The sequence below is a fragment of the Rhea americana genome, unplaced genomic scaffold (assembly GCF_003343005.1).
Source record: "Rhea americana isolate MKP2758 unplaced genomic scaffold, rheAme1 scaffold_12, whole genome shotgun sequence".
NCBI classification, from domain to species: Eukaryota; Metazoa; Chordata; class Aves; order Rheiformes; family Rheidae; genus Rhea; species Rhea americana.
In genome coordinates this window covers 8,534,009-8,561,424 of record NW_028185261.1, presented here as the reverse complement: position 1 = coordinate 8,561,424, position 27,416 = coordinate 8,534,009, and the positions used below count along the sequence as shown (strand labels likewise).

At 36.7% G+C, this 27,416-nt stretch overlaps 1 protein-coding gene across 2 annotated transcripts in view; it reads left to right on the top strand.

Moving 5' to 3' along the window:
- The window catches only part of PPIG (peptidylprolyl isomerase G), a 30,781-nt gene extending 6,825 nt beyond the window's left edge, over positions 1 to 23,956 (top strand). The window contains exons 2-13 of one of the 2 annotated variants that reach the window (XM_085323354.1): positions 105 to 184; positions 289 to 363; positions 2,663 to 2,770; positions 3,274 to 3,318; positions 5,307 to 5,394; positions 6,568 to 6,597; positions 6,692 to 6,831; positions 15,890 to 16,094; positions 17,229 to 17,396; positions 19,049 to 19,133; positions 22,233 to 22,369; positions 22,625 to 23,956. In XM_085323354.1, the coding sequence (XP_085179480.1) occupies positions 124 to 184; positions 289 to 363; positions 2,663 to 2,770; positions 3,274 to 3,318; positions 5,307 to 5,394; positions 6,568 to 6,597; positions 6,692 to 6,831; positions 15,890 to 16,094; positions 17,229 to 17,396; positions 19,049 to 19,133; positions 22,233 to 22,369; positions 22,625 to 23,801 (2,319 nt within the window). In that variant the 5' untranslated portion in view covers positions 105 to 123 and the 3' untranslated portion in view covers positions 23,802 to 23,956. The remainder of the gene's footprint in view (positions 1 to 104; positions 185 to 288; positions 364 to 2,662; positions 2,771 to 3,273; positions 3,319 to 5,306; positions 5,395 to 6,567; positions 6,598 to 6,691; positions 6,832 to 15,889; positions 16,095 to 17,228; positions 17,397 to 19,048; positions 19,134 to 22,232; positions 22,370 to 22,624) is intronic. The other variant, XM_085323362.1, reaches the window with a different exon arrangement.
- The last annotated feature ends 3,460 nt before the right edge of the window (positions 23,957 to 27,416 follow it).

The following is a 27,416-nucleotide window of genomic DNA, read 5'->3' as shown; positions in this document are numbered from 1 at the left end:
CCTTTTGTGCAGTTTTTATTGCCTTTATGAAATCTTTTTGTTTGACTTAAGCATAGTTTGACTACAGAAAAGGAAAAGCTCAATTTTATTTTTATCATTTACAGTATTTAAACTTTTGAAGCCATGGGAGTAAAGGTCCAGAGACCTCGTTGCTTTTTTGACATAGCCATCAACAATGTACCTGGTAAGAAAATTAAAATATGTACTCAATAACATGATACTCATATGAAATATCTAAGAATAATACAAATGCTAGTCAACTTCATAACAAATGTGGCTTTCTTCTAGCTGGAAGAGTGGTCTTTGAATTGTTTTCCGATGTGTGTCCAAAGACATGTGAGAATTTTCGCTGCCTTTGCACAGGTTTGTAGATTTTTAATTTTATTTACAATTTTTAATATAATACCATGCTAGCTRGTTTGACACCTAAGTTATTTTTGCTGACATTTTCTGACATATAAAAAGAAGCCCACGAAGCATTGGTTCTTGGCATCTGTAGAAATTTAGCAGATTTCTTATATGCATTTGATGCAGAATAAAATTGTAGTTTTGGCTTAAGATGTTGCAGAGAGCATGTACTATTCAAATTCAAATACTGACTCAATAAGCTGATTTTCTGTTGCTAGAAAACACTGCTTACATAACAAAATGTTATCCAGTCCTGAAATAAGAAGTCAAGCATGCAGACTTCAGYTTTAGTCTTACATTTTGAGGTATTTCAAAGGTATTGCTGGTATTCATTTGTATCTTTGCTTCCTACTTAGCTATCGTTTTAATTTTTCTTTGTAGATGGAGACTGGTGACTTCCATCTCTAGTGAAATTCAAACTAATTCTTGAACAAAATATTTAAAAGTGGTATCTTCCTGTGGACTTCCTACTTTTGTTGCAAATGCTGATAGTTTGCAAGAAATTAATAGTGAAGAATTATACAAGAATAATATTGTGAATATATAGGTCCATATTTTCTGTCTTAAGCGTTTCCTGCTGCCTTTCCCATCTGCTCTGTTCTCTTTTGAATCAAGGCTTCGTAGCTGCTCGTATGAATCACTCAGCAGTACTAACTTGATTTGGGTCAGGTGTGAGTGCATGATTAGTTATGTCAAGTTAGCTAGAACATTTTGTGTAACACTATACAAAAAGAGGCATTATCGAATTTGAAATTGGTTTACTTGCACAAAATCAGTCTGCTAAAACTTGTTAATAAATTTGAACCCTGTTGTGTTTTTTTGTTGTTGTTCTTTAAAAGTTTTTTAGTTTGGTGTGATGCAACCATGGTGTTCTTCATCTAACAAATGCCCAAAAGTCAGATTTATTGCATAAAGGTTTTATTTCCTACTACTGCAGGGAATTTTTTACTTGATGTCTTTAAAAAGCATTTATAGTCAGAAACAAGTATTACTAAGTCCATACTTTCATGTTTGCATTTCACATTCACTTTTAAAATCAAGTTCAGATTAACTATTTCATTGCTTCAGCATATTTAAGAATAATGAGGAAAGTATGTGGTCAAAGTGTTTATGATGGCAAATTATTTCAATTTTTGATTTTATTTCTGTATTTTCATACTTACTTTTTGTCAATTCTGAAAAGAACTCTGCACATAATACAAGATACACGGTCATGGGTCACCACCTCTTTTCTCTTGCCATCTCTGTTAGATGTTTGCCAACCTAGTGGAACGGACAGGGCTACACATTTATCAAAGATTCTGTTAGAAGCACTTTTATAGCTAGTCAGATGCAGTCTGGTGCCTCCAAATGCTATAGATAATTTCAGAGGCAGCTACCCTTGATAGAAGTTGTCAGTTTTGCATCTCCAAATGAGACTCTGGGAAGTTGCAGTCAAACCATATGCTGGCACTGAGAAGAAAAGCTGCTTCTCCTTCCAACACAGTCTCACTGCTTACCTTATTGTCACCTTGAGATTGGCTCTGCCACTTGCAGAGCTTCATCTTGAGCTGTTCATCTTGCAAACTCAGCAGAGAGCAGGAGCTCCAAAATTGGTGTGAGGCAGGAGGGTGGTGGATGCAGTGAGGAGCAGGGTGGGGAACAAAATTCCTCCTTTTTGCTCCTCTTTTTTAGCTGTGACCTTTTATGCTACCTTTGCCATGGGATGTTGTAACTGAAGATTTGACTGTTCTTCTTCAGGGCAAAGCGACTTATCTTAAACCTAMACTGATTGTTTAATTTAGGTTTATCTACACACAAGAGGCCTGAAAGATTCTGTGAAAGCACTTTGAGTTGTGGGAATAGTAATGTCCTCCTAGCAGTAATAATAAGATACTGCACCCTTGGCTGTGTAAGCCTCTTCAGCTAGGTGTCATTTTCTGTATCTATTTGAGCTCTTAATTTATGTCATCTTGAATTAATTGTAGCTATTCTGGGGGTGGGGGCAGGAGAAGGTGATTCTTACCTCGTGTGCTCATGTCAGTAAGGAGTTCCTCTGATATAACTGCAGGGGCAGAAGCTAGTTTCTGCTTTGTCTCCTCAAATGTAATAGAAACAGGAAACTGTCAGGTATGGACCTCAGTCTCAAATCTCAAGTTGATTTTTCAGAACTCGATAGATATTTTTGATCCAGCTTTAGGCAGTATTTTTAAATAGTGGAGATTCTACAGGTATAAAGAGTCACTATTTTTTGTTTTCCCTTCCTCTCCTTTAGGTGAAAAGGGTACAGGAAAATCTACCCAAAAGCCATTGCATTACAAAAGTTGTCTATTTCACAGGGTAGTGAAAGATTTCATGATCCAAGGAGGTGACTTCAGTGAAGGTATGCTTTAAACAAAACAAAACTATTACTTATGTAATAGAATATTGCAAAAGTCCTCTTTAGCATCCTTTACTTACTTGAATTACTCAGTAACTTGACAGCTTTTTTTTTTTTTTTTTTCTGAGTAAGAAGCTTACATGAAAACGCTTAAAATGTGTACATATATACATAAACATAATTTCTGCTCTGTTACCTTAGTGCTCGGAGTAGGTTTCTATTGAAAGTTTTGTGTGTGATGGTAAAATATTATGTCTACTGCTGGGAAGTAAAGAGGAGAGAGAGAACATTGTAAAACACATGGGAAAACTATCTTTTTTTTCCAAATTTGTTTCTTCCTAAAAGAAATATCAAAGTGTTTATTTCATCATCTTTAGATATCTTCAAGAGTAATGTCAGTGACTTCTATGTAATTGGAGCAATAGTTTGTACTGCAAAATATCTTCAATAAAACGTGACTCTCTGTCACTACTTTAAGTTGTAACTGCCGCTTTTCCTTTTTCAAGGAAATGGCAGGGGAGGAGAATCCATTTATGGCGGCTTCTTTGAAGGTAAGAGTTTCATGAGTCCTCTCTTTCAGTGTTAGTGTAAGCAATCACATTTTTATGCTGCAGTCTCAGTTCTGTAATTATCAACTCCATTGTCTTTGTTAGGATTTTGTTTAGTCTTAGAGTCTTTTGTTGCTTTTCACATGAAGCTATTATAATGTGTGTGTGGGAGGAGTTGTTTTTTGTGGTTTTCTTTTTGTTTATTTGGGGGTTTTGTTCATTTTTAAAGACGTGAACCTTTTTAACTAATGAAAAATTAAAACAAAAATGGAATTCCTTCAGATTTAGGAGCTTTGCTGGATTTACGTTTTTATAGCTTTCTAAACGTGGTCTTCTGATTCTGAACGTACCTTTTTGGCTTGAGCAGATAGCTGGAAGTTGGGGCTTGGCTTTTTCTCTAGTCAGGTGGAGAAAGTCGTGATGGAGTCAGATTTCCTTGCAAGTTGTCTTTATGTATAAAGCCCTCTTTTTCTGAACTCAAGAGAATTTAAGGATTAAGAGGCCATCTATTTTGTCACTGTGCTGATTCTCTTTTAGTTAGTGTCACCTAAGTTCTTCTCTCCTCAGCCTGTTTCCCAGTCTGTTTGCCCAGAATGTACTGGAGCATCTCTGTATTTCAAGGAGCAGTTTCATATTACAGCTAACYCTATCTGATGGCTAGCTGCCTCCTAAAGGGGTGGTTGTAATCCTCCCTCCTCCTTGCCATTTTTCTTTTAATATTGGTACTTGTCTGAGCTTGCAGCAAACAATCAGAAGAATTWTTCACTGTTTTGGTAAGTTTAGACTGCAGTTTTATATCAGACTTTGGGTTGAATCAACTGTTCACAACTGCCAAAAGAGGGAGATCTTACCTTACACTGACTGTAGTTCCCATCAGGTCAAACTAAGCTGAATCAGCTTGCTAAAATGCCAGACAACATGTATAGCAAAAATGTATTTGCTTCCATATTAGTGAGTCGATCCAGTTCAGTAGGCAGTCTTACAAGTATCAGAAGCAACACAAGTAACTAGCTGGGGTTGGAGAAATCTGTAGCTGGGAGAGACAGAAGACGTAGCAAAACTTTTTACCTTCTGGCAGTTGTAAGCTGTTTATTCAGAGCAGCAATAACATGAAACCATAAGGTATTTTTTGCTTATGAGACTCCCTTAACCAGCTCACCACAGAGTTAGATGGCACCTAATGCCATGCAAGACAGCAGTGGTACAGGTGATGGTGGATWGTGAGTGAAACTGTTGCTTTCACTGCCAGTGATTCAGTGTGATGTTAGACCACAAACTTACAGGCAATGTACTCTTCCTTTTTATTGATTCTTTCTCTTGCCATATATTTAAATGATAATACTTAAACTTCTTCCATCTGGACAATTTAGATACCCCAACAGCCTTTATGCTGTTCTGGGGAAGGAGGATAGGATGATCTGTTAAAAGTTTCTTGAGTGAAGAACGATCATTACATTTCACAGTTTTATTGTGATTTAACCTGAGCTGTTGAAATGATTTCATCATCCAAAGTAAGATTTGTTCCAGTTATTTTCTTAATGGTTAGCTTGATTAAACTCATCTGTGTAGCTGACAGAGTTGTTTGAGATTGTCATCAAKCTGGATCTCCATGTTTGTTTAAAAAATAAGAACACAGCCTGAAAATGAGAGGATTTTATAATGCTTAATGCACCATAATAAACTTGTTGCAGAATAAAAATAGCAACAACTTAAAATGGTCATGTCTCTATTAACAGTGGTAGGAAACATCTCTTGAAGTTTCCATTTTTAGTTTTTTTTCAGGCTATAAATCATTAATTCATATTTCCATTTCTCATATTGCACTATTCGGAACGAAAGGTGTAATGTATTTTTRAAATAGTACCTATTATTCTGAATCTAATTTAAATGCTGTTTTTACTGAAGTGACTAGGATGAGTTTACTTAGATTATAGCATTTATCTAAGCACGCGTGGTATTTCTGAAATAATTGAAAACTTTTTTTTTTTTAGATGAAAGCTTTGCTGTAAAGCACAACAAAGAATTTCTCCTTTCAATGGCTAACCGAGGGAAAGATACAAATGGTTCACAGTTCTTTATGTAAGTATTGAACTGTTATGAAGTGCATGTATGGCTTTCAGTTTGTAAGCCGTAAAGGTATCTTTTAGTTATTGAAGACTGACTCCTAAGCAAACTCAAAGCTGATGTTTTCTCACAAAGTCCAGGGAAGTAGCCATTTTCCTAATGAGCAGTTTGGAAAAATGACTTTTATTTTTTAATCACTTTTGTGTTTAGTGTTTATTGTCTGCACTAAAGAGTGTTTGGTTTTGGTAGGTGTATTCTAACTCAGGCAGTAATGCAAATCTGTTAGATCCCTGCAGAACTTTATCACAGTCTTTGTGAGTATCTATTCTTTATGTATGTATGGAGAACAGGAACAGCACTGGAATTTCTCCAGACTCCAAATAGTAGAGAAGTTTTCTGTCACAAAATAACTTTCAAAAGCAGTCTCATTTAGAGTTATATAAAAGTTAAAATTTTTAAAATATTTCTGCAGTAGACTACTGTTAAATCTAATCTAGCTACAGAAAGCATACTTTAAATTCAGCAGTCTTACATGTTTCATGACCTGAATTAACATGATTGGTTGTGCATGTAACATACCATTAAACCTGTACTTTGGGACTTCTGACAGATAATTAGTGTATTTATCCCAGCTTTTGACTCTTGTCATGGCTGACATCTGTATGYCTTAGTAATCCTAATGTAGTGGGATCTAGAAGCTGTGAACAGTTTGATTACCTATAGATTAAAAAAAACCCAGTCATTTCTGGTTTTGATATCAAATATTTTGTACATGGCTATTTTTCCTTTGCTTTCTGAAAATTTTTTAATATGTAGAAGGTTATTTGCAGTTTCCTTCCTCTGAGACAGTTTGACTTAATTTTTATATCTGTACCTAGAAGTGTTAATATAATTTAATAAAGTACTTACATCCTATACAAAGATGTTGTCTAAAAATTTATTAATCTGTACTTTGGTTTGACTTACGTAAAATGTGTTAGTCAAAGTAAGAAATGAAATAGTAGTTTAATGTACGAAACCTTTAATAGCTGCATGCAAACTTAAAATAATGTGAAGATACAGCTTTTGTCCAATTTTATTAGTTCACTCAACAATTTTCAGCTGACATATATATACATGACATGCTGACTGCTTTCCACTAAAACTGACATGTTTTTTCTCTTTAAATTACTTCGCTTGGCAACAAAGAACAACTAAACCTACACCTCACTTAGATGGGTAAATATGTTTATCTTCTTCATACATATTTGTCTGAGAACTATTTTGAAAAAATGTAGTACTAAGAAGTCATACTTCTGTTTAAATTCTTCAGACATCATGTTGTTTTTGGACAAGTCATCTCAGGTCAAGAAGTTGTGAGAGAAATAGAAAACCAGAAAACAGATGCATCTAGTAAACCATATGCTGAAGTACGCATACTGAGTTGTGGAGAGTTAATTCCAAAATCCAAAGGTAAAGTTGAATTATACATTTATATAAATGCAAACTATGAGGCATTTTTGCTCATTTGCTTCTGTATTGGTTACCTGTAAAAATAAATAGAAAAATACTTGTGATATATGGACAATGAGTGAAGAAAGAGCAACATTGCAGTACAGTTTTATCTTCTAAAAAAACTTAGAAGGGGCTGGTAGAGGAAACTTACTAAAGAAATACCATTTATACTTTCTTCAGATCTTCTCCTGGCTTAGATTTTCTTATACTAGCTCAGCTTACTGTAGTACAAAGCTGGCAAGTTCTTTTCCCATAGAGTGATAGAGTGCTCTGTTAAGTATACTGAGTCAGTCTGCCTTTTTTTTTTTTTTTTTTTTTTTTTTTTTTTTTTTTGAGTGTTGAACTTGCTTTGTTTCAGGTAAATCTTCAGAACAGGCTGTTAGGGTAGAAAGCCTGGAACTGCCATTTAGCTGATATCCTTTTAAAGTTACTATAAACTACATTCATAAACAAGAGCTGTGACAGAACCTGCCTGTGTTTTGAGGAAGGATGCCCTGCTCTGTTCTTGCAGAGCTAAACGTGGTTTTGGAGATTGGATCCTGCTCTTCCTAGAAAATAAAGCTCACTGCTAAGATGCTGCTCTCACTCTGGAGAATCTCTCAGTTGAGATCCAGGATGCATGTTTGGTAGGAACTCCTGACAGGGATCATCAAGCTTTTTCGTTCTTAGCACCTTCTGGTGGTATGTGCTATGAAGGGTTGCTCCAAGGATGCTGAAGTACAAAAAAAGGATAATTTTATTCCTTTGGCCTGAGGAAAATACAATCATTCAAACTTGAGCCTCTTGGTTTTTGGTTTTCCTTCTTGATGGAGGCTTTCCTTTTCTTTGTTCATTTGTTGTGATGTCCAGGGGAATGGCTGTGAAGTCTGACGTGATCTCTTCAATCTCTCARAATTCTAAACAGAGTTATCTTACGGCTAATGGCTTCAGGAAAACTCTGCAACTGTTTAGATTAATTCATAAGTCATCCTGCATGTTAGGATGTAACTTTTACTGTACAGTACTTAGGCAGTAAATATGTGGGTGGAATAAGTATGAAAATAAACTAAAACAATATACACGTGACATGGATGGAACTAATGGGTGAGACATCCACTTTTTTATGCATCTTTCTTGGTTCACCACACTCCCCTTATAAGGCTATTCTAGAAGGCTGGAAATTGAGTAAATGAAAGTTTTGGCTGGAATTGAACTGTCTGATGGCTTAAAGCCCTTAGGCAGGGCTTTAAAGTAGTCATCGTTAAAAGAGTGAAAAAAATAAATACAAAGTGTCTTTCCTTTAACTTCTGAAAGAGAACAGACTTCTGGAGAGATCTGACTGTGGTACTACCTATTTGTCTGTGTCTTTGTACATCTTCACCTTGGTACTGCTAGGCTCCTGGAGACTACTTGCTGTAGCTGGTCTGGTGTGCCAAGGAGGGAGGTTGCTGCTAGGGCAATGGGGAAGGCCATTCAGCTGACCATAAGGCACAGTACTAGGTACTGGTGGGCAGCAGGAGGATTTGGAGAACAAGAGGCTTTAGGCACCAGGAACAGGCAGGTAGAGGGCAGAGCAGWGTGTGGGGAGGAATGGGCCCTAATGGGCATTAATGCAGAGCCAGCCTGGTGAAGGTGCTGCCTGGCAGACCGTGATGGAGAATCCTGGTGAGTGGAGAGTCCTGCCGTTGAAAGGAAAAGGCTCCCTGTAGGATCTGCAAAGTGAAATCCACCACTACCATGAGAAATGATGGTTTGGCTGAACTTGTTTGTTAAATGCACAACATGGAACCGCTGATGAGCTGTGTTGACCTGAGGTGGTTGAAATAAGRGGAACAGTTTGTCATCATGTCAGCAGAAGGAAATTGGCCAAGCTGCAATCCAAAGCTGAGAARTGGAGCAGGAGAGGCCATTGTACCTGCCAGTATAAGGAAGAGGCCAGGGAATGCAGATGTGAGGAACAGTTTCTGGGAGGTGAGCAGTGTCATGGAAGACCAACAGCAGAGAGGCCTCTGACGCTGGAACTGTTTGTAGCATATACTGTGGGAGGTAGAGGGGAACTGAGGTTGTTAGAGTGAGGCCGTTACTGGAGGCGACTGCTTCTGGGAACTTGTTGTTAAGGCAATGAGATTCCTAGTAAGAGAAGTATAATCACAAGTTTATGTGGGAGGGTACGCTGTGATGGCAGAGGAGGCTAAACCAAAATACTTGTTTCGTATGGGCTTGCCAGTAGGCAACATGAAGAAATTGGGAAAGTCTGTATAGAACAGAAATGAAATCAACACTTCCTAGGTATGGCATGGAAGCGAATGTGGTGTTAGCAGGAATCACTGTAGAGGTTAGGTGCCTGGTTTGAATGTTTATCTTTCAGGTTAAGGTTGAGGAAAGGGGATTGGATTTTAGGGTGTTTTTATGAGTGGATGAAGCACTTTATGGAGGAAACATTTACGTCTTTGTAGCAAATAGCTGAATTTGGGGATGAACAGATGATCTCCTCACCGAACTAACTCATTGGATGTTACATAATTTGAGTGGTATGGAGGTCACAACTTACAGTATTGCAGAAGGATAGAACAGAAGCTTTTACTTGRTATTTGACAGTATATTTACCTAGAAAAGTGAGATGTTTGTCCTTTTTTTCCCCACTTTCTTTCATTTATTGTTTTTTTTTATTTGTGACCAAATGGTGTAATTTTTAGAAAACCTTAATTCCAGAGAAATGTCAGAACTGTAAAAAATGCTAAAATTATGTCAGTATTTACGAAAATCATTGTGAGACAATTAAGCTAATATTTTCAGGATGAACTGTGGAGCAACTAAAAAAATGTTCATTTTCATAATGAAAAATGGAAGTTTATTTGTAACAAATTAACAAAGTTTTGCAGAAGGGAGTCTRCTCAGACAAACCTAGTTTCATTTTTTGAGATTGTGATTTTGGTTTATCAAAGGTTTGTGAGACATTTTTAAAACTGATTTAAAAATTACACCCTGATACAGGGGAAAAAAAAACAAATTTGACTTTTTCTTTCTACCAATTCTTAACAATAGTCTTTAATGGAGTTTTCTTGTGAAAAGAGTATTTTTGGGGGATTCTGCAGAGAACATTGCTAGGCTTGATTTATGATCTTCATTGATGTTACAGATGTCCCTAAGCAATCCCTGCTGGTAAAAGTGTACTTCAGCAAATGAAACAGATTTTAGCTGCTTTCATAATTCATTAAAGAATAACTTCGTAAATTGTGTCATCCTGCCAATACAATTTCTAATTTTAAAAATATCTATCCATCTATCAGTACGAAGTATGAGCTGTGCCTCCTGGTTATGTGACTTCACACTCTGTATCAGGCATAAAACACCTACAGAATAAAGTCAGTCCTAGAAAGCAGTTATTCTGATAAGGCATGTCTTGTCTGCATTTTTGATTCGTGTCTCCTTCCTTTCCTCTTTTCTTGCTCATTCTGCCTCTAGAGTATTTGTTTTTTCTTCCTGACCGTTGTTATACATAGTTATTAGCCCCTCTTCCACCAGCTAGCTGCTCTGAACAGTTGTTTTAGACTTTTCTATTCCACAAATGCCAAGTTTTAGCAAGTTGGCCCTTAGGCGCAAGCTGTTTGTTTTGGCTTCAGCCAGATGGTTCCAAGTAAAGCCAGAGAGAGCTCCTCTTCCTCTGCTGGCTGTGGCTGCCTGCAAGCCACTTGTCTACACAGACAGCTGTTTCCAGAGGCACTTGTGATACAGCACTCCTCACCATAACAACTTCATGGACAAGAGTTATGATAGTGTTCATGAACAGATATTTATGAGGACTTGATTACTATGTATAATTTTCATAGTAAGAAGTGAAAGACATAATAAAAACCCATGACAAATAGCTGAAGCAAAACATAAAAAATAGGAAAAAAAAACCCACTAATACTTTGAAAAGCAAGGTCATTGAACACTGAAACAAATTATCAAAGAAAACATCTGTCTTGTAGTTTCTTGAAGTAAAGGCACACTCTTTTTGGGGAGAGTGCTTTAGTCCATCCCAAGTTACTGGATTTGATACAAGGTAACCGAGACTGACCTTGCTGTGGCTTGCAGCATGAGATCATCTCTTCTGGCCSTTGTTCCTCAGCTAGGCCAGACTGCTTTCTGGCCAGGTGCTTTCTTCGTTTCAAGTCCAGTAGTCTGATATCATAGGACCAACGTAGGAGTTGCTGTATTCCATAACAAGCTGAGGTGGTGAGAGTGCCTGGCTGTGTCATGCAGCGTGATCGGGTAATTTATGAAGTCTGGCAAATACTATAGGTCCTATAGGTCAGAGCGAATGGAGCGGGAAGCAAAGCCTCTATTTCAGATGCGTTGATAGGTTGAAACCTGATACTGAAGATAACTAAGTRGAGCAGTTTGACTGTAAATAGAAGTCTTTCTCCTTCTCACCGACCTTCATACTACAGGATCGGTTTTGTTTCTTGATGTGGTCTGTAATTGGCTGGAACTAGATCGGTTTCATATTTGAAATAGTATTTGCTTCTGGAGAGAGACAGAGGTCGCCAGAAAATAAATCTGAAACCTTTGCCGAATGTTGTTTGCTATGTAAACAGTTCAGCTATTTTTTGACATGCRTCTCTCCCCACCCAAATGCGCATGTGCAGACATGCGCACACACTTCATTTCCCAAATACATTTGCCACTGAAGTTGTTGTCCATCTGTCAAGAATCTCATTCTATCTGTTCAGGCAGTTACATATTAACTTACCTTCACTTCTATTTATTACTTACTCATTATGAAATAGTAACTATAACGTATCTAAAGCTGTTTCAATGATGAAGATAAAACTATGTCACAGGTAGGCTTTGACCAACTTAAAACAGATGCAGAAGGGAAAACTTCATGAAATAACTGTTTGACTAATTCAGCCRTTTCTGAAACTGAGCTTGGAGCCATCTTGCTTTGGCTGAAGGTATATGAGAACCAATATAATACGTATTTTTGAATGGGMCAAAACCAGAAATGGTAAGTAGTTGAGCAGATAAACATAGGAAAGTATCTTGGGTCTTGGRTATCAGTTCACTTGTTTGCTACTTYTTGAGTTTATGATATTTAGAGCTCAGAGATAATTCTTCCATAGGACTGGTTTACTACCAGTCCTATATAGTACTGGGCTCCTTTGRTTGAAATCTTTTGGGAACTGTTTGGTTTTCTATTTTAAATACATACTTGTTACATTTTAACAATGTGAATACATTTTAAACAAGTAAAACTTCTATAAAATGTAAATTACGTAGACTTTATTTAATATAGTCCTTTAATAAGGATGTATGAGCAKAGGTTTGAGAAAATAGAACAAGTATTTTGGTCTGGACCAACAGAGGAAGTAAACAGTATTGTAAAAGAAGCCAATCTTCTAAAAATATTTTGCTAGAAGGTCTAAAAAAATTCTGGTAAGAATTTAAGCTGATTTCAGTTGGTAGGCTGGTATAAAACAAAGTCAGCTGTCATAAATGGCTTGCCACTTCCTAGTTCATATCACAGCCAGAATTTGCCATGAGATGGAACTGTGAAGTACAGAGGTCATGTTTCACTTGGTTGTCAGGCTTTCATTAATCTGCATCAGATGAGGCTTATGAATAAATACATAGAAGACRTTATGAAAAAAGTCTTTGTAGAAGTCATAGGCTTGTATCTGTGATGCTAATCTGAAAGGTTACTGTAGTTAAGTGCAATGGGTTTAAATTCCAGCCACTAAACCAATGTGGGGAACACACAGGAATACTAGAAAGAGAAAAGACATGGCTACAAAAGGGGAGGCCAAGATGCCAGATTTGATGGTTTCTGGAGAGATTTTTCTGCATCTTGTATCTGATTGAGCATTACCTGAACTAAGCCTCAGCTGGCTTGTTGTCATCTAAATCTTATATCTCAGCCAAGTCTCTTGGAAGCAAAAGCTCTGCACCAGTGGAGAAGAAATCTGTCTTTCGCCATGAGATACCGGTGTGCCAGAAGCTTGACGTGCTTTCTGAATGGGAGACTTGACAGAATAGAAGGATACTGGGCTGCCAAGAAGAAGTGTTGGTTTAGGTGAATAGTCTAATGCTGCCACTTAATATTTTGCTGAAGATAAAGAACAGTACTGCTTCAGCTTTGATATTGTTATGAAGACATTAGAACTAACAATACTGAAGGCTGCAGATGGAGCTAGAAAAATAAACATGAACACATTGTAATCTACAGTTGGGAGGCATTCTGGGAGAGGTGTGTGGCTTATTCTAAACACTGCTCAGAAGTAATGTGGGTGAGAAGATGGGCTGACAGGAGTAAAATCTGACAGCTTCATGTATTTGAGAGATGCCTCACTGCTGTATATTCAATAATCTTTTGCAGAAAAACAGTAAGCTAATATTAAGAGATGGTGTTATGATTAAGAGCTTAACAATTGCTTATCTGAGAAATACTGACCTTCTCTTCTGCATTAGAAACTCCCAATTGTCTCTATCTACAATTAGTATAAAATACCTTCATACTTGACTTTGCTGCCCAAGAGCATACCTAGTTACATCCAATTTGCAGGAAACATTCTGAAGTTTGCATGGCATGTCTGTCCTGCAGCRTAAAGAAGCTGGCTGAAACTTAACCAGGGTTATGTTGTCATTTGCCAGCTGTGGATCTGTCCTCACCAATTTTATCATTCTATTCCAAATAAGATTTTTTTTTTCTGTTTAAGTTAAAAGTTAGCAGAAAGTACTAGCTTATTACTACAAATAATGCATCCCTAAGTGGAAGCGTAGATTTATTCTCTAACCAGCTTAGTAATTAATTTTATGCAAGCTTTCCTGCTTTTGATCATCCTTGTAAAACTGCTATCTTTCATCTATGTAGTTTTGCAAAAAGGAAATCAAATTATATTTGAAAATTTCTGTATTGAGCTGCTCATGTGATTAGTTATTGTTATCTACTGCTGACTTTGCAAAAATCTGTCAACAAGTGTGGTATATAATCAGAAGTGGCTAACAGGGAATTCTGAAGTGGAATTTTTCTTCACTTTCATATGTACAATTGTACTTATTGTACAAATYGWTCAATTTGTACAAAATTGGTGCTCATAAGTAAAAAGCTGGTTAATAGCCTGTATTTCTTTTAAATTTTTGAAATCTTTTTCTTTTACACTTGAGTTCRTGTAACACCTAAGAGGGCATACTTTCCTTCTCTGGAGTAAGGACAATTAAAGATCATCTAATGGCAAAAATACRTTAAGATAACGTTCCCTTTTAAAARGAGTTTTTGTAATTACTTGGCTTAATATTTATTTTTTAACAACTCCTGACACACAACTGTTAGTACAAATTACATTCACTTTTGGGGCACAAAAAAGTGGCGGCCAACAAAGGACATGCTTCACTAGAATAAATAGGTGTTTCTTTGTATTACAGATAATGCAAAAGAAGAAAACTCATCAATTCAGGGAGAAAACTTTTGTTTTCTACTGTGTAAAAGCATCATGTTTACTGTATCTGAATAGTTTTCAGATGCAGATAGATTGCACTATGTTGATACAAGTCACAATCCGCTGTTTCTCTTCCCCTCCTTATTTCCCTGGTTTGTGTGGAGGGGTTTTATTTTTTTTTCCCTTCCCTCAAACTGCTGGGACATTGAATGTAGGTCAGATAAAATCTGTATAAACCATGAATTCTTTGGATAGACCAAGYTAGTAAAAGCTATGTAAAACAGGCTAATAATTTCAGCCTGTATGAATTCTGTTTCAAAGACTCATTTGCAGCTTTAAAATTCATGTGTTTCCRAAGTATTAACAGATGTTCTAAAATACAGATTTTCTGTGGCAAGAAAACAAGCTGTTTTGACACCAACATTTATTTTTTAATATTTTTCTTCTGTTTAATGGTCAAGATTCCTTTTCTTGTTTRTGCAGCTGTATTTTGTCATGCAGTGAATGATGGATTGTCTTTGCAATTTGCAGTGACAAAACAATATTAGATGTTAATTACAGAAGCCAATTTTGATAAGACTAAGTCTGAAAATGACYAATGCTACTTTCATTCTCTTCCTTCTAGATTTCTGGATGTAACTTTTATTAATTTTGTGGGCAATAGCTTGATATGAATATCTTAAGACATTTGGAAATACTTGTACCATTCAACTAATCTACCTAAAGTGTCAAACTTGAAGCCTRGACTGCCTTTCATCAAATTCTAGTACATTTTTTTAGTATTTTTTTTCCAAATTAGTGAACTAGTACTTCTTAAAATACTAAAATCACTTTTAGTATTTTAAGAAGGTCTCAGATCAGTTCAGCAGGGCGGGAGGGGAAGGTGAGTGTATGTTCTTATGGGTTGCTATCAGATTGCCAGTAAATTGCTGATTTGAAGCTCCAACAGGCACACAAGAAATGGTAAAATATGTAGTTATGGAATAGCCTACTCCCTGGCAGGATTCCTTTTTAATACCAGATGGTTAGTAAGTGGTTTGTATCTTTTTGTAGAAAAACATGATGAGCTGTAGGATTAAGGCTGCTCTCAGAGTGTGGTTTCACTAAGCAGGAGGTTTGGTTGTCTGTGAATCTTCTCTTACCTCTTGGGCTAACTTAAACAGGTGATCTGATTAGCCTGTGTCAAGCATTTTGTGTTTCAAAACTTTTGCCTTTGTAGTTTGAATAGATTCTATGTGAAGTCAGCTTAAAGCTGAAGGCAAAGAAATTTTTTTTCATAAACAACAATTCTTTAATATATTTTAAATGATTCTTTATGTATGGTTGAAATTGCATAAAGTTTCATCTGAAAACATACACAGTTGTATGAATTCTTGACAGTACAAATTTGGTGCTTAAGATCATACTTGTAAATATACCATGTTTGAAATCTMTTCTATGTTTTAAATTTATTCTTTATTTTATTTGAAAGAAACAATGTTTTCCTCTGAATCTCTTTTTTTTTCCTCTCTCTCTCATAAATAAGCTCATGAAGATACTAGTAAAGTTGTTTGTTCTGGGGTTTATTAGAGCTGTTTGTTACCAAAATATGTCTCTGTTATTTTGATTTAAAGCCAAGAAAGAAGAAAGGAAAAGACACAAGTCATCGTCTTCATCCAGTGATTCGGAAAGTTCAAGTGATTCAGACTCTTCTTCTGATTCATCATCGGATTCTGAGAGTGCTTCTGAGGAGAAATCCAAGAAAAGAAAGAAGAAACACAAGAAAAATTCCAAAAAGCATAAGAAAGAAAAGAAAAAGAGAAAGAAAAGCAAGAAAAGGTCAATTTTGAGAATTTTCCTGTTGCTATAAAAGGGATTTTGGAAACATTCTTTGTTTTTACTTTCACACRTCGTAAGATTATCACTTTCTTATTCTATAACTACACAAAATAGTATAACTTGTGGAGTAGGTATTTCAAAGTTTGGGAGACRGACAGTTTCCTTGTAGTAGCATGAATTTTTCTAATTTGATAGTAAAGTRCAATGTAAGTGTGCGTAGCTGCTGCCACTTGCGAAGGAATGGACTGAGACTTTCATATATTGGTCTTGGAAAATTGCAGAAGGACTTGGTTTGACATAGATGTTGACAGGTTGTTTCATGAAATTCACTTCCGTATCCAGTCTAGATTTAAATCATGTGCAGTGTTACTCCAGAGAATGTAGTATGCAGGAATAAAACAAAAAATATATACAAATAAACATACTTAAGACTAGTAAAGTTCTGGCGGATATGCTGGAAGCCTTTCAGTGTCACTAGAAGATAATAAAACTTGTAAGGCACTCTTGCTTCTGAAAATGTTTTCAGTCTAACAGTTCTGCTCGTGTTTTGTATGAGATAAAGCTGTGTAAGCGCAGGTAATATTTTTCCARGCCAGCACTACAATGTAAGAAATACTCATTTAGGGCAATGCTATTGACCAAATCTACATTCTAAGCATTATTTCTATGGKACTAACCCATTTCAGGCAAGATAATTGCTTATACCAGCTATTTGGAATTAAAATAGTTTGTAGACAGTTCATGCAAATGTTCAATCTGAGCTTGRCTTTACTAATCTTTTTAAGCTGTATCTAAATTTAGAATACATGCATGTTTTGTGCTGCACCATTGGAAATCATAGGTATTGGTCAGGAATCTACTGCACGTACTAGACTTTCTGGAGCAAAGATAACATAGGAAAGAAAGTAGTGTCTGAAGGCTAGGTCTGTTTGTTCCCTAGATTTTTTGTTTCTTTATTATTGTTACAAAAGAAAAATACTAGTATTGCCTGTAGATTTCATCCTTCTAAATGTGTACATTTTCAGTATAATTTTTCTTGATTGTTGTATATTGAGTCAACATAATTTCTGATTGAAAAGTCTTTCCTCACCCAAATAACTCATTTAAAATGTTATCTTTTGTACAAAAATAAAGCTCATCTAGTGAAAGCGAAGATGAAAACCCTGAAGCACAGCCATTATCTACTGTCCGTCCTGAAGAAATTCCTCCTGTACCTGAAAACCGGTTCCTGATGCGGAAAAGTCCTCCTAAAGTAGATGAAAAAGAAAAAGAAAGGAAAAGCAGAGAGAAGGAAAGAGAAAGGTAATGTATGTGTTTAGATATGACTATACACTGGTGGTGGTACGGTCATGTGATTGTTTTTTCAAGATTCTAGAGTGAACCAGTATTTCTTTGCCTATTGAGCAGTGGCACATTGTGAGCACTGCTGGAAGAAAATTGGATTTTTCTGTTTAATCGTAACTGTAGTATTTGTCCTAGAACAAAGGCTTAATGTTTAGAAATTGTTTTAGTGAATGAAAAATAACTGATTCAAAAAGGAAATGTGAGCAAAATATTTTGATTTTTCATTTAGAATTTATTACAACTGTCCTATCTGAGTCTGCAACTCTTTCTTTTTTTCAAAATGGAAAAATCTGAAAATCTTGTGAAATATATATATATATATATATATATATATATATATATATATATATATTTTTTTTTTTTTTTTTTACCAAATTTGAAGTTTTCATTAGAAATGTTGGAGGAAGGGGAAAAGTCTAATGGAGACTTAGCACATTTCATCACATGTGCATGTTTAATAGATTTAACCTAAAATAGGTAAGAATAAGTTTGACTAATGTCCATATTACAAAGATTTAATTTGAATGAAACTTAAAAGAAAAAGAATTATGAGRAGAAAATTGGGGAGCTAATTTATAGGTGCAATTTTAATTGGAAATTACTGTCGAGATGGTTGCTTCTGGAAGCTACTTAAAAGGATATTGACATTACCATGTCAGTTGGTTACCTTAGATGAAAGCTTTACATGGAAAGCTAGCCTTGTTTAATAATTACTAATGGGCCCATTTAAAATGTCATAGGTGCTATGAACGTTCACTTTCTGCTGTCCCATGCATCAGTATTTAATCTATTCCAGCTGTTGGTTTAAAAAAAGGTCGGGGGGGATGACAGATATAATTGTTCCATGAAGGATTTCATGATTGCTCKTTACTGTAGCTGATTCTGTCTGTATTAGAAGAGTTGAAATGCAGTTAATTAGTATTAAACTTCAGCTCTTGGCTTTCTATCATATGGTAACAATATCTTAACGTGACCATGCAGGTAAACCTCAGCTTCTCTCACATGAGACAGGTTGAAGTGAACTGATGATCAGAGAAGCGTGCCTTTGTATTGTCACTGCCTGTGCACTACAGTGCCTCTCCCAGCTGTGAGAGGATGTTCACTTTTCATGCCTGTGAATGAAACCTCCCTCACACAGGCAGTGAATCCATTGCAAATTAATTTCGCCCATAACTTCGGTGCTTTAAAAATGGTAAAAGAAGTTAGCTCCTCTCATGAAGAACTCAAGTGTAGTCCATGCAAGTTTATGATGTTTCATTTTGTCCTGGCATGTGTGCTAATTGGGTTCCAAAATGTGAAGTTGCTACCAAAAAACTTAAAGAAAAAGCCACTCCTTTTCTAATTGCAAAGAAACTTTTTGCTGTTYTATTATCTTTTTTTCAATCTGAAATAAACTTTTTACAGTTCTATTAAGGCCTCATACAAAAGCAAAAAATATAATTGTTATTGATTACACCAGTAATAAAGAGTGAAAGTAAATCTCTGTTTTTATTTGGTTTTATTTAATTAATTTAATTTTAAATTATATGAGTTTTTAATCTTTCTTTTCCTTCATTGCAATTTTTAAGATAATGTTACAAAGCAATATCACTTTATTTTTTTATTTTTAGTAATCTATCAAATTCCCAGTCAACTTACCAGAGAAGGCTGTTAGTGACCAGATCTGGAAGGAAAATAAAAGGAAGAGGACCAAGGGTAAATGTTTACAATCTTTTCCCTAAGAYAAACATACAAACCCACACGGTGGCACACTCCTGCTGCATTTTCATTAAGATGGCCAATTAAAAGAAAGGGGGGCAGGAGGTTTTATTATGGGTCAGAATTGATTTGAGGTCTGAAGCTTCAAGGAAGACAACAAGGAAGATTATATCTCCTATTTTCCAGAGTTACTGTGGTCAAAGGATAATAGTGAGTTGTGCTCAAGGTTTTTAAAAGAAAGTTGTGTAGATTTTGCATACTTAGTTTATTTGAAAATTCAAAAGCCTGACAAGAGGAATGGAATGTTCTGTTAAATTGTAAATCTTATTGGCAAAATCATGGAAAATAATGCTCGGACAACAGAAAGAGTGGAAGGATATGAGAAAACTTCTTCAGCATTGAATAGATAAATAATTTTAGGACAATAGTTGTAAAGTATTCCCTGCTTGGAAACTCATGTCTACAAGCTCTTCTACTGTGTGAGTCAGTTTATATAAGAAATACAAAATTTTATACTCAAATAAGCAAATGGTGATTTGTGTGTGTTTATATGAGTATTCAGGAAAAAAAAACAGTTTTACTTTTCAGGAGTACTATTTTGTAGAAGAGTTCCACTCTATTAGAAGGAAAAAACAAAAGGGGTCACTTCTGAGAGCCACAGTTTTACAAATTACAAATAGCCTAAGGAGGAAAAAAAAATCTTAAAACATCTGTTTTGTACTTTAGGCTGTATAAGTTTTGACATAACAGATGTAAGCAGTCAGATACTCAGAACATGAATATTTTACAATATCATTCAAAAGAACTAAATTAAAAGACAGTCATTAAATTAATCATGAGAAAATAGAGGGGATAATTAATTGCTTTAACTGAATCATGATGGAAACTTGCTCTGTTCTCATTTATGAATGTGTGTCTAAGAATGGGGAGACTTGAAACATCAGTTCTTGCAAGTCCTCAAGTCAGGGAGATAAAGTGCTCTGAAATACTTGTAAAATATTTGTAAAACAGCTCTACTGAAGCAATCGTAAAAACAGGCTACCAAAACTTTGTGAGAAGGTTGTATTACCTAGAATCAACGTAAGTACAAATCAGCCAATTTGTCATTTTCTACTTAAGTAGAAATATATACCCATCACTGATCGGTTCAAAATAATACTTAAGATGAAATTAAATACTAAGCATATTGTTCATATTTTGATGGTTCCGAAGCTTTGGGATATATGCTCTAATGTTGAGTATGAAGGTAGTTTAGAAGTATTTTCCTCTTTGTGTTGTTTAAAGAACTAAATTTTAGTCCAAGCTTCTTGCTTCCTGTTGAAAGGAGCAGGAGACAGCCTTCATAGTGCATGTGGCTGTTGTGTTCCGTTAATTATAATCTTGTTACTGATACGGTGTGTACTGTTACATTTGCAGTACCGTTATTTCTTGGTTGTGGCTGAGTTGTCCAAGCTGAGGGTTAGGGGCGCAGCGATCCCTGAGCGCCTCGGGCTRCAGCGTAGTGCTGCCGTTTTGTCCCTAACGTGAGAGGAAGTGCCTCTTGCTACTGTTAACATTGCGTGCTGTTATATTTGCAGTACCATCACACCAGAMTTTGTTCCTGCATACTTAAAATTGCCTCAGCTCTGACTAGAAACCCATTAGTAAATTTTTCAAAATAAATTTAATAATTACATTTGTATTGTCCAACGTTCCTATATTCTGYTAGTTGCATGACAAATTCCTGGAAGCTCTTACACTTCAAGAATGATTCCTGTTTCTTGAAAGAACACAGTCCAGCTACCACCCATTCCTGGTGGCAGCCTTTAACTTACTCATGCAGTTGAAATGGGAACACGCTACTTTTGGAGAATGTGTTGAGGACGGGACCTAGGGCACTTGTTGACCTGTTCCTGGTGTCCTTACTGGGTAGATTAAGCACACTGCTAGATGAGGAATACTTTGCTTTCTGGTTATCTTGAAATTACTTGTAACTCAAGCTCACCCAGTTAACATAAAATGCAAATGAAAATACACAAAGCAGACTCATAATTACAGATCTTTGTGAAAGACAAAGGTGAAGAAATGAAAGAAAAGCTATATACTTTCTCTAAGTTGTACTAAGATGAAAGTATTTCTGTTCCTTTTTTTTTTTCCAGGTTACTTACTGAAATCTTTGTTGTCAGTGGCTGTTAAGAGATGCCCATTTTTCAATAAATTTACCCTTCATACTTCATCATAAATGTTCTCTCTAATATATAAAAACTTTTGCTTCTATTGCCAAATTCTCTTCTGAAGTCTTCTAGAAGATCCAGACAGATTTAACTTACTACTTTAAAATTGTTTGTATTTCATTCTTTTTCAGAGATCGCCTGACCCAATCCCATAACTAGTATAGGCATTTTTTCCATTTGCTTCAGCATTCAAATGCCTCTGTTAAATGAGGTGTTATGTCTTGTGTTTAACTGTTACATTGCATCAGAAAGGAGATAGCTTTCCCGCTCCCCTGGCCTGATAACTGCGCTGCAGCCCTGCAAACAGCTGAGCCAAACAGCTACTGCTGSTGAAAGAGGCAGATTTTGCTTCTGGTGATGCATTCGTGAAAAAAGAGGGGGTCTGGTTGAGAACCAGRAGCAGTGTAGTGTCCGTACTGGGAATGCATGAAAGTCCCCTTTTTGACGGGGTGAGCTGTTAGATCGATTCTTCTGATCTTGTGCAGCTACATGCTGTACATTTTTTTAATATCAAATGMTTTTAGTAATAGAAGCATCATCTTTATACTTTCTTGCCAAAGCTAAGAATTTTCATTGCCAGAAAAGYGAGTTGCGTTTGTCCCAGTTAAAAACGACAGGAGAACACTTGCTAGCTTTAAGTACAACAACTTTGAAATAGTCACCTTAAAAATCAGTTATTTGATYGCACGTTTGGTATCCGTGATTTAACTGAATGTCAAATATATTTTAACTCAGTAAATTAATAAATTGCCAATGTCTGCTTGGTGTGGAAATCTCAGGTGTCATGTACAATGCAAACTCAACCAGCAGGGATAAAAATCTTGCTTTAGCTATCATAGCATATGAAGTTCCAAGTTATGGCCAACTTTCTTTTCTTTTCAAGCGTTACCGGACACCTTCCAGATCCAGGTCAAGAGATCGATTCAGACGCAGTGAAACTCCTCCACATTGGAGGCAAGAAATGCAAAGAGCTCAAAGAATGAGAGTATCCAGCGGAGAAAGATGGATAAAAGGCGACAAGTAAGATTGCTTCTTTTCAGAATATATGCATTGAAATTTTTGTGTGTTAAAGTAATACCTCTGTTCTCAGATTTTSTCTTGTATTATAGTAACTTATACAAAAATGTGACTGATTACCCAATTGCCTTATAGCTGTTCTTATTTTTAATCATGCTCACTTGTGATTATTGTAGATTTAAAATAATTAATATAGCAATCCTAATGCAATTGAAATTTCAGTTGTGAAGTTGTTTCACATCTGACTTCCTTTTGCAGAGTGGAGGGATTCACAATATTTAAAAGCTGTACTTTTCTCTCTCCAAGGAGTGAAATAAATGAAAACAAGAAAGATAATCAAAAAAGCCCAGGAAGAGGAAAGGAGAGAAAAATATCAGACCACAGACAATTTTCTGAAAGTCCAAGCAGAAGAGGGGAAAAGGAGAAGAAAAAAGATCACAAATCAAGCAGTAAAGACAGGGAGACAAGAAGGAATTCAGAAAAAGATGAGAAGCATAACAAAAGCAAGGCCAAGAAAAGAGCTAAATCCAGAAGCCATAGCAAAAGCCGRGAGAAATCAAAAAGTAAAGAAAGAGACTCTAGGCACAGCAGACATGATGAAAAGAGAGCAAGATCAAGAAGCAGAGAGAGGGACCATGAGAAAGGCAGAGAGAGAGAAAAGCGTTACGATTCTAGAGGGAGAGATAAAGAAAGAAGTAGGAGCAAGGAAAGAAGTAGAAGGGGAGGTTCAAGAAGTAATGAACAAGATCATAGTAAGAGCCGAGACAGGGAGAAACATAAGTCAAGAAGCAGAGAGCGTGAACATGCTAGAGGAAAACACAGTTCCAGCAGTAGAACGAGGGAACGAAGCAAAAGCAGGGACAGGGACAGGGGTAGGAGAGGCAGATCTAGAAGCAGAGACAGAGATCGCAGTAGAAGTAAAGAATATTCAAGAAACAGAGATAGAGATAGAGATAGAAGAAGAGGAAGATCAAGAAGCAGAGAAAGGAGAGGTACACCAGAGAGGTATAGAGGAAGAGAAAACAGGAGGAGGAGAGATTCGAGGAGYTCAGAGAGAGAGGATAGTCAAAGCAGAAACAGAGAGAGGTATTCAAACAGAGAAAGCAGAAGCTCATATAAGAGGAATGATACTGAAAGCCAAAGGAAGAGGCGTTCAAAAAGCCGTGAAAGTAGCAGTCCTGAATCCAGTAAAGATAAGAAGTCTAGCAGAGACCGGGATAGAAGTCCAGACTCAAAAAAGAGACCAAGTAGTAAAGAGAGAGAATCAAAAAAATCATATTCACGCAGGAGCAAAGAAAAGGAGAAGTCCAGATCCTCAGCAGAAAAGGAAATAAACCAAAAATCAAAGAGTCAGGAAAGAGATCAAGCCCAGAGTAAGGATAAAAAGTCCGATCATGAAACAAGTCCTGGAACAGATGACGACAGACATGGATGAGTTTGTGGACTTAATGTTTCCATTGTCTCAAAGTTTTAGAGACATTTTGGGGAACGCTTTTTTTAAGATGTGGACTTCAGTTTGGTCTTTTGATAATCTAAAACCTGGATCATTTGTACTGCTAAAGTTTTAATAAACTTGAAATGAAAAACACATTCTATGTGTAATATAGCGTGCTGTTTTAAATATTTCATTGTTTTATGTATCCTGGTGTGTTGACAGATAGGAAGGTAACTTCTATGCCACATTTATTTTCTACCTGATGAACTTAGAATTTTGTGCAAACAATCACTGCCTGCAAAGAAGCTTGTTTCATGAGTGAAGGAGAAAGCTGCAAATATGCTACATGTCTCTCTAAAGCTCGTAGAATTCTACAAGCTGTCAGTCACTACCATATTGCTATATTCATATTTTAGGATGTAGAAAGCCTAAAGAAATAATGATTTTTGGAGGATTTTTTTTTAATAATCAAAGTGAATTAATATAATTCTTCACTGTTTGCACCTCTGTCACTGTCAACAGTAGAATCCATGACTTGGGCAAGTTGTCTGTGTTTGGGAATTATTTCTTTGTCCTAAATATTTTTGTAAGAAGCAATTTTTATGAAGTGCTCATCTTTTGGTGTAAATTTTTCTGTAACCTTCCTTTTTCTGCTCCCTGCTCTCATGTTTGTCTATTGTGGAAAATTCAGCTTGGATGCTTCAGACTACGTTGCCTCACTGTTGTTGCTGGTAATTGGATGCAAAGGGATGARACTGATGAGCAGAATTCACCAGGGGTGTCTGCACCCCTCCCTGAGAGACAGCACTCACTGAGCAGAATAAGGAACATTTTTGCTGCTGCTTGGCTGTCTTTGAGAGAACTTTTGCTGCTTTTTTATACTGGGTATTTGAGGCATTTGAAGCAGGATTTCAAGTAATGTTTGAGACAGGGCCTTAGATTTATTATTCTTTCATCTCATACCTCTAGGACCCRTATCTGTGTTTCTTAGCACCACACCTCTGTATAAAAGAGGAGGAAGTTGGTTTATATTGCTGTAGTAGTGTGCCCGCGTGTTTGCTGTTTCCATTGAGCAGATAGTCTGTGGTAGTGTAGTTASTGGGCTGAGAGGAGGAGGACAGATTGGTGTAAGCCCCAACACTTCATTCAGTATTTGGACTATTTGCACTGAAGCTAAACCTTAACAAAAGTAGATTGACAGGTGAGAAATCTTGTAATTTGTAAAGAAAAGTGATGGGCATTAATGTAAACCTGTGGCAAAGCATAAGAGTGTTTTAGTAGGGTTGGTGGGTTTTTTTTGTTTTTTTTTTGGCAAATCTATTAATTTTATGACATAACTTGTTCTTACTGCCTTTGTGAGTTTGTCAACWTTTTTGCTATGTAATAACCCACTTTCATTAGTGCACATCTACAGCAGATTGGCAGTGTTGAAACTTGATATTGTGATCCAGACAGTTGTTATTCTAAAGAAAAATAACAGTTATGTTTTAAAAGCAAAATATGTAGGAAGTGGAGAATACAAGGGAAGACTACTAAAAGCATAAMATTTCAGAGTAGTTTGTAGAACTTTGGCTATTCATTTTTCCCCACATTTTTGTGCGTGTTTGGCATTACAGTGGCCGTTTTAGGCAGAATGTGTAAGATATTTCACGAGCCCACGTGGGTGGATGATATAGCTGTTAATTAAGAGGGATTATAGGAGTAAATGAAAGAAATGAAGCCACTGTGAACTCAGTATGACTTTGGAGAAAATCTAGTCATATTTTCAGAGTCTATATTAAGAAAAAGCTGAAGAAGTTAGGCTAAAGGATCATATGACTGCTTAGACAAAGGCTTCCTTCAGTGCATTTATGATCTGCTATGCAGATAATGTACTTCAGAGTCTCATTTAAAAACTCCATTTGCATTATTCTTTCTTTAATAGAAGTGCCACAAAAATCACAAACTGTCCTCATTGCTGAAGTGTGCTCGCACTACTGCGATTATTCTTGCTAACACCACAGAAACTTGTATAAGCAAAAAAAACAAAAAAAAAAAACAATAAAGTGGTAACTATGTTGGCTCGTGCAGTAGAACTCAGAACTCAGAGGGGAGGAAAATGCAAGCCGTCAGCAGTAAGACAATCTACAGGAAATAACTTGCAGAATTAAAAAAAGGATACAGTCTAAGACATGAATGTATTTATTAAAAATTTCAAACTGGAGATTCTGTCCAACTGCAGTTGGCATACAGCTGTGGGGAAGATTTTAGTTCAAAAGGTGCAATTTTTATACCTTCCATATGGATTATCTTCATTGTTACAAGTGGAAATAAATTAGGTATGCATTAAATGAGCTCTCCTTTCACAGCAGTTTTAAATTCGATTAAATGGCACAAAACTCGCTTTTGTTGTTTTTAATGTATTTTGTAAGTTGTTCACTTTCAATCCCACTAATCTGTTGATGCGTGTATGCCTGCCTGTAGCGTATTTGATGGTAAATAGTTTTCGTGCTGACCGCTTCTGTTTGTTTACCTTGAAACACAGCAGCCGCAGTCTTGTCAGAGGGAGGATGTGCCAGATTCTCTTGAGTTGTTATCGAATTGGAAATCGAGAATGCTGAGGGGCACTCGCGGGGACTGAAACGCAGTCCCTCAAGAGGCAGCGTGTCCCCAAGCACCAGCAGCCTCTCGCCGCCCTGCGAGGCGGCAACGGCCGCTCTGGCTGTGTGTGGAGCCGCTTCTTTCCTCCCTCGCTCCCTGCGGGCCAAGCCGCCGCGGCGCTGGGCTCACGCGGGCTGCCGTGGGCCGGGCTCAGAGCACCTGGGCACTGTCCTCGGCAGCTACGGCAGAGGCTTTTGGCGTAGAGAGCTGAACCGTAAGCGTGATCGAAAGCATACTTTAGCGTGCTGGAGGTGATGAGAATGATGCTCTTGGCCTTTCCAGGTGGATGGGGAAGGCAGTTACACGTTTAAGGGACAGCTTTTTCTGTCAGTACTCATGACTGTATTCCAGAGTATTTGTGAGCCTGAAGACTTAAGATAAATGAGGGCACAGAGTACTGCTCTGGTACTTTTTAAGAATACCTGTAAGTGCATGTACATACAAAAAATAATTTCCAAAGGTCAGACATGCTTTCTTTGTCATTAGATTTACAGTGGTGATTAACACTGTACTTACACCATACAGTTTACACACATGCAGAATGCTGTAGAATTTAATACTGGTCATAGCTTTTGCAAACTGTATCACCAAAAGGCCATAATTGATGTCGGGTTTTCTGGGTGCTGCCATCACCTGAGAAGCACAGATTCCCTGYGAGGCTGGGTGGATATATAGAGAAAAGGTTGTGTAGAAACTACTGGCTGTTAAAGATGTGTTGCAGTTTGCTAATTCTTTGGCTGACACTGTCATGTAGTGTTTCAGTTGAGAAGGGGACGGGGTGGGGGGAAGGCCATGGTTAAATTTTACCCCTTTGTTCTCTGCAGTTGTCAAAATCCTGAAACCTCTCGCTTGCTGTTCAAATCTGACACTATAGACTTCTCTGGTGGCGATCTTTGTCAGATGCCATTTGCCATTATCCCCAGAACAGTATCTAATTTGTAATAGTATCACTCTAAAAAAGATTCTAGCTTAATG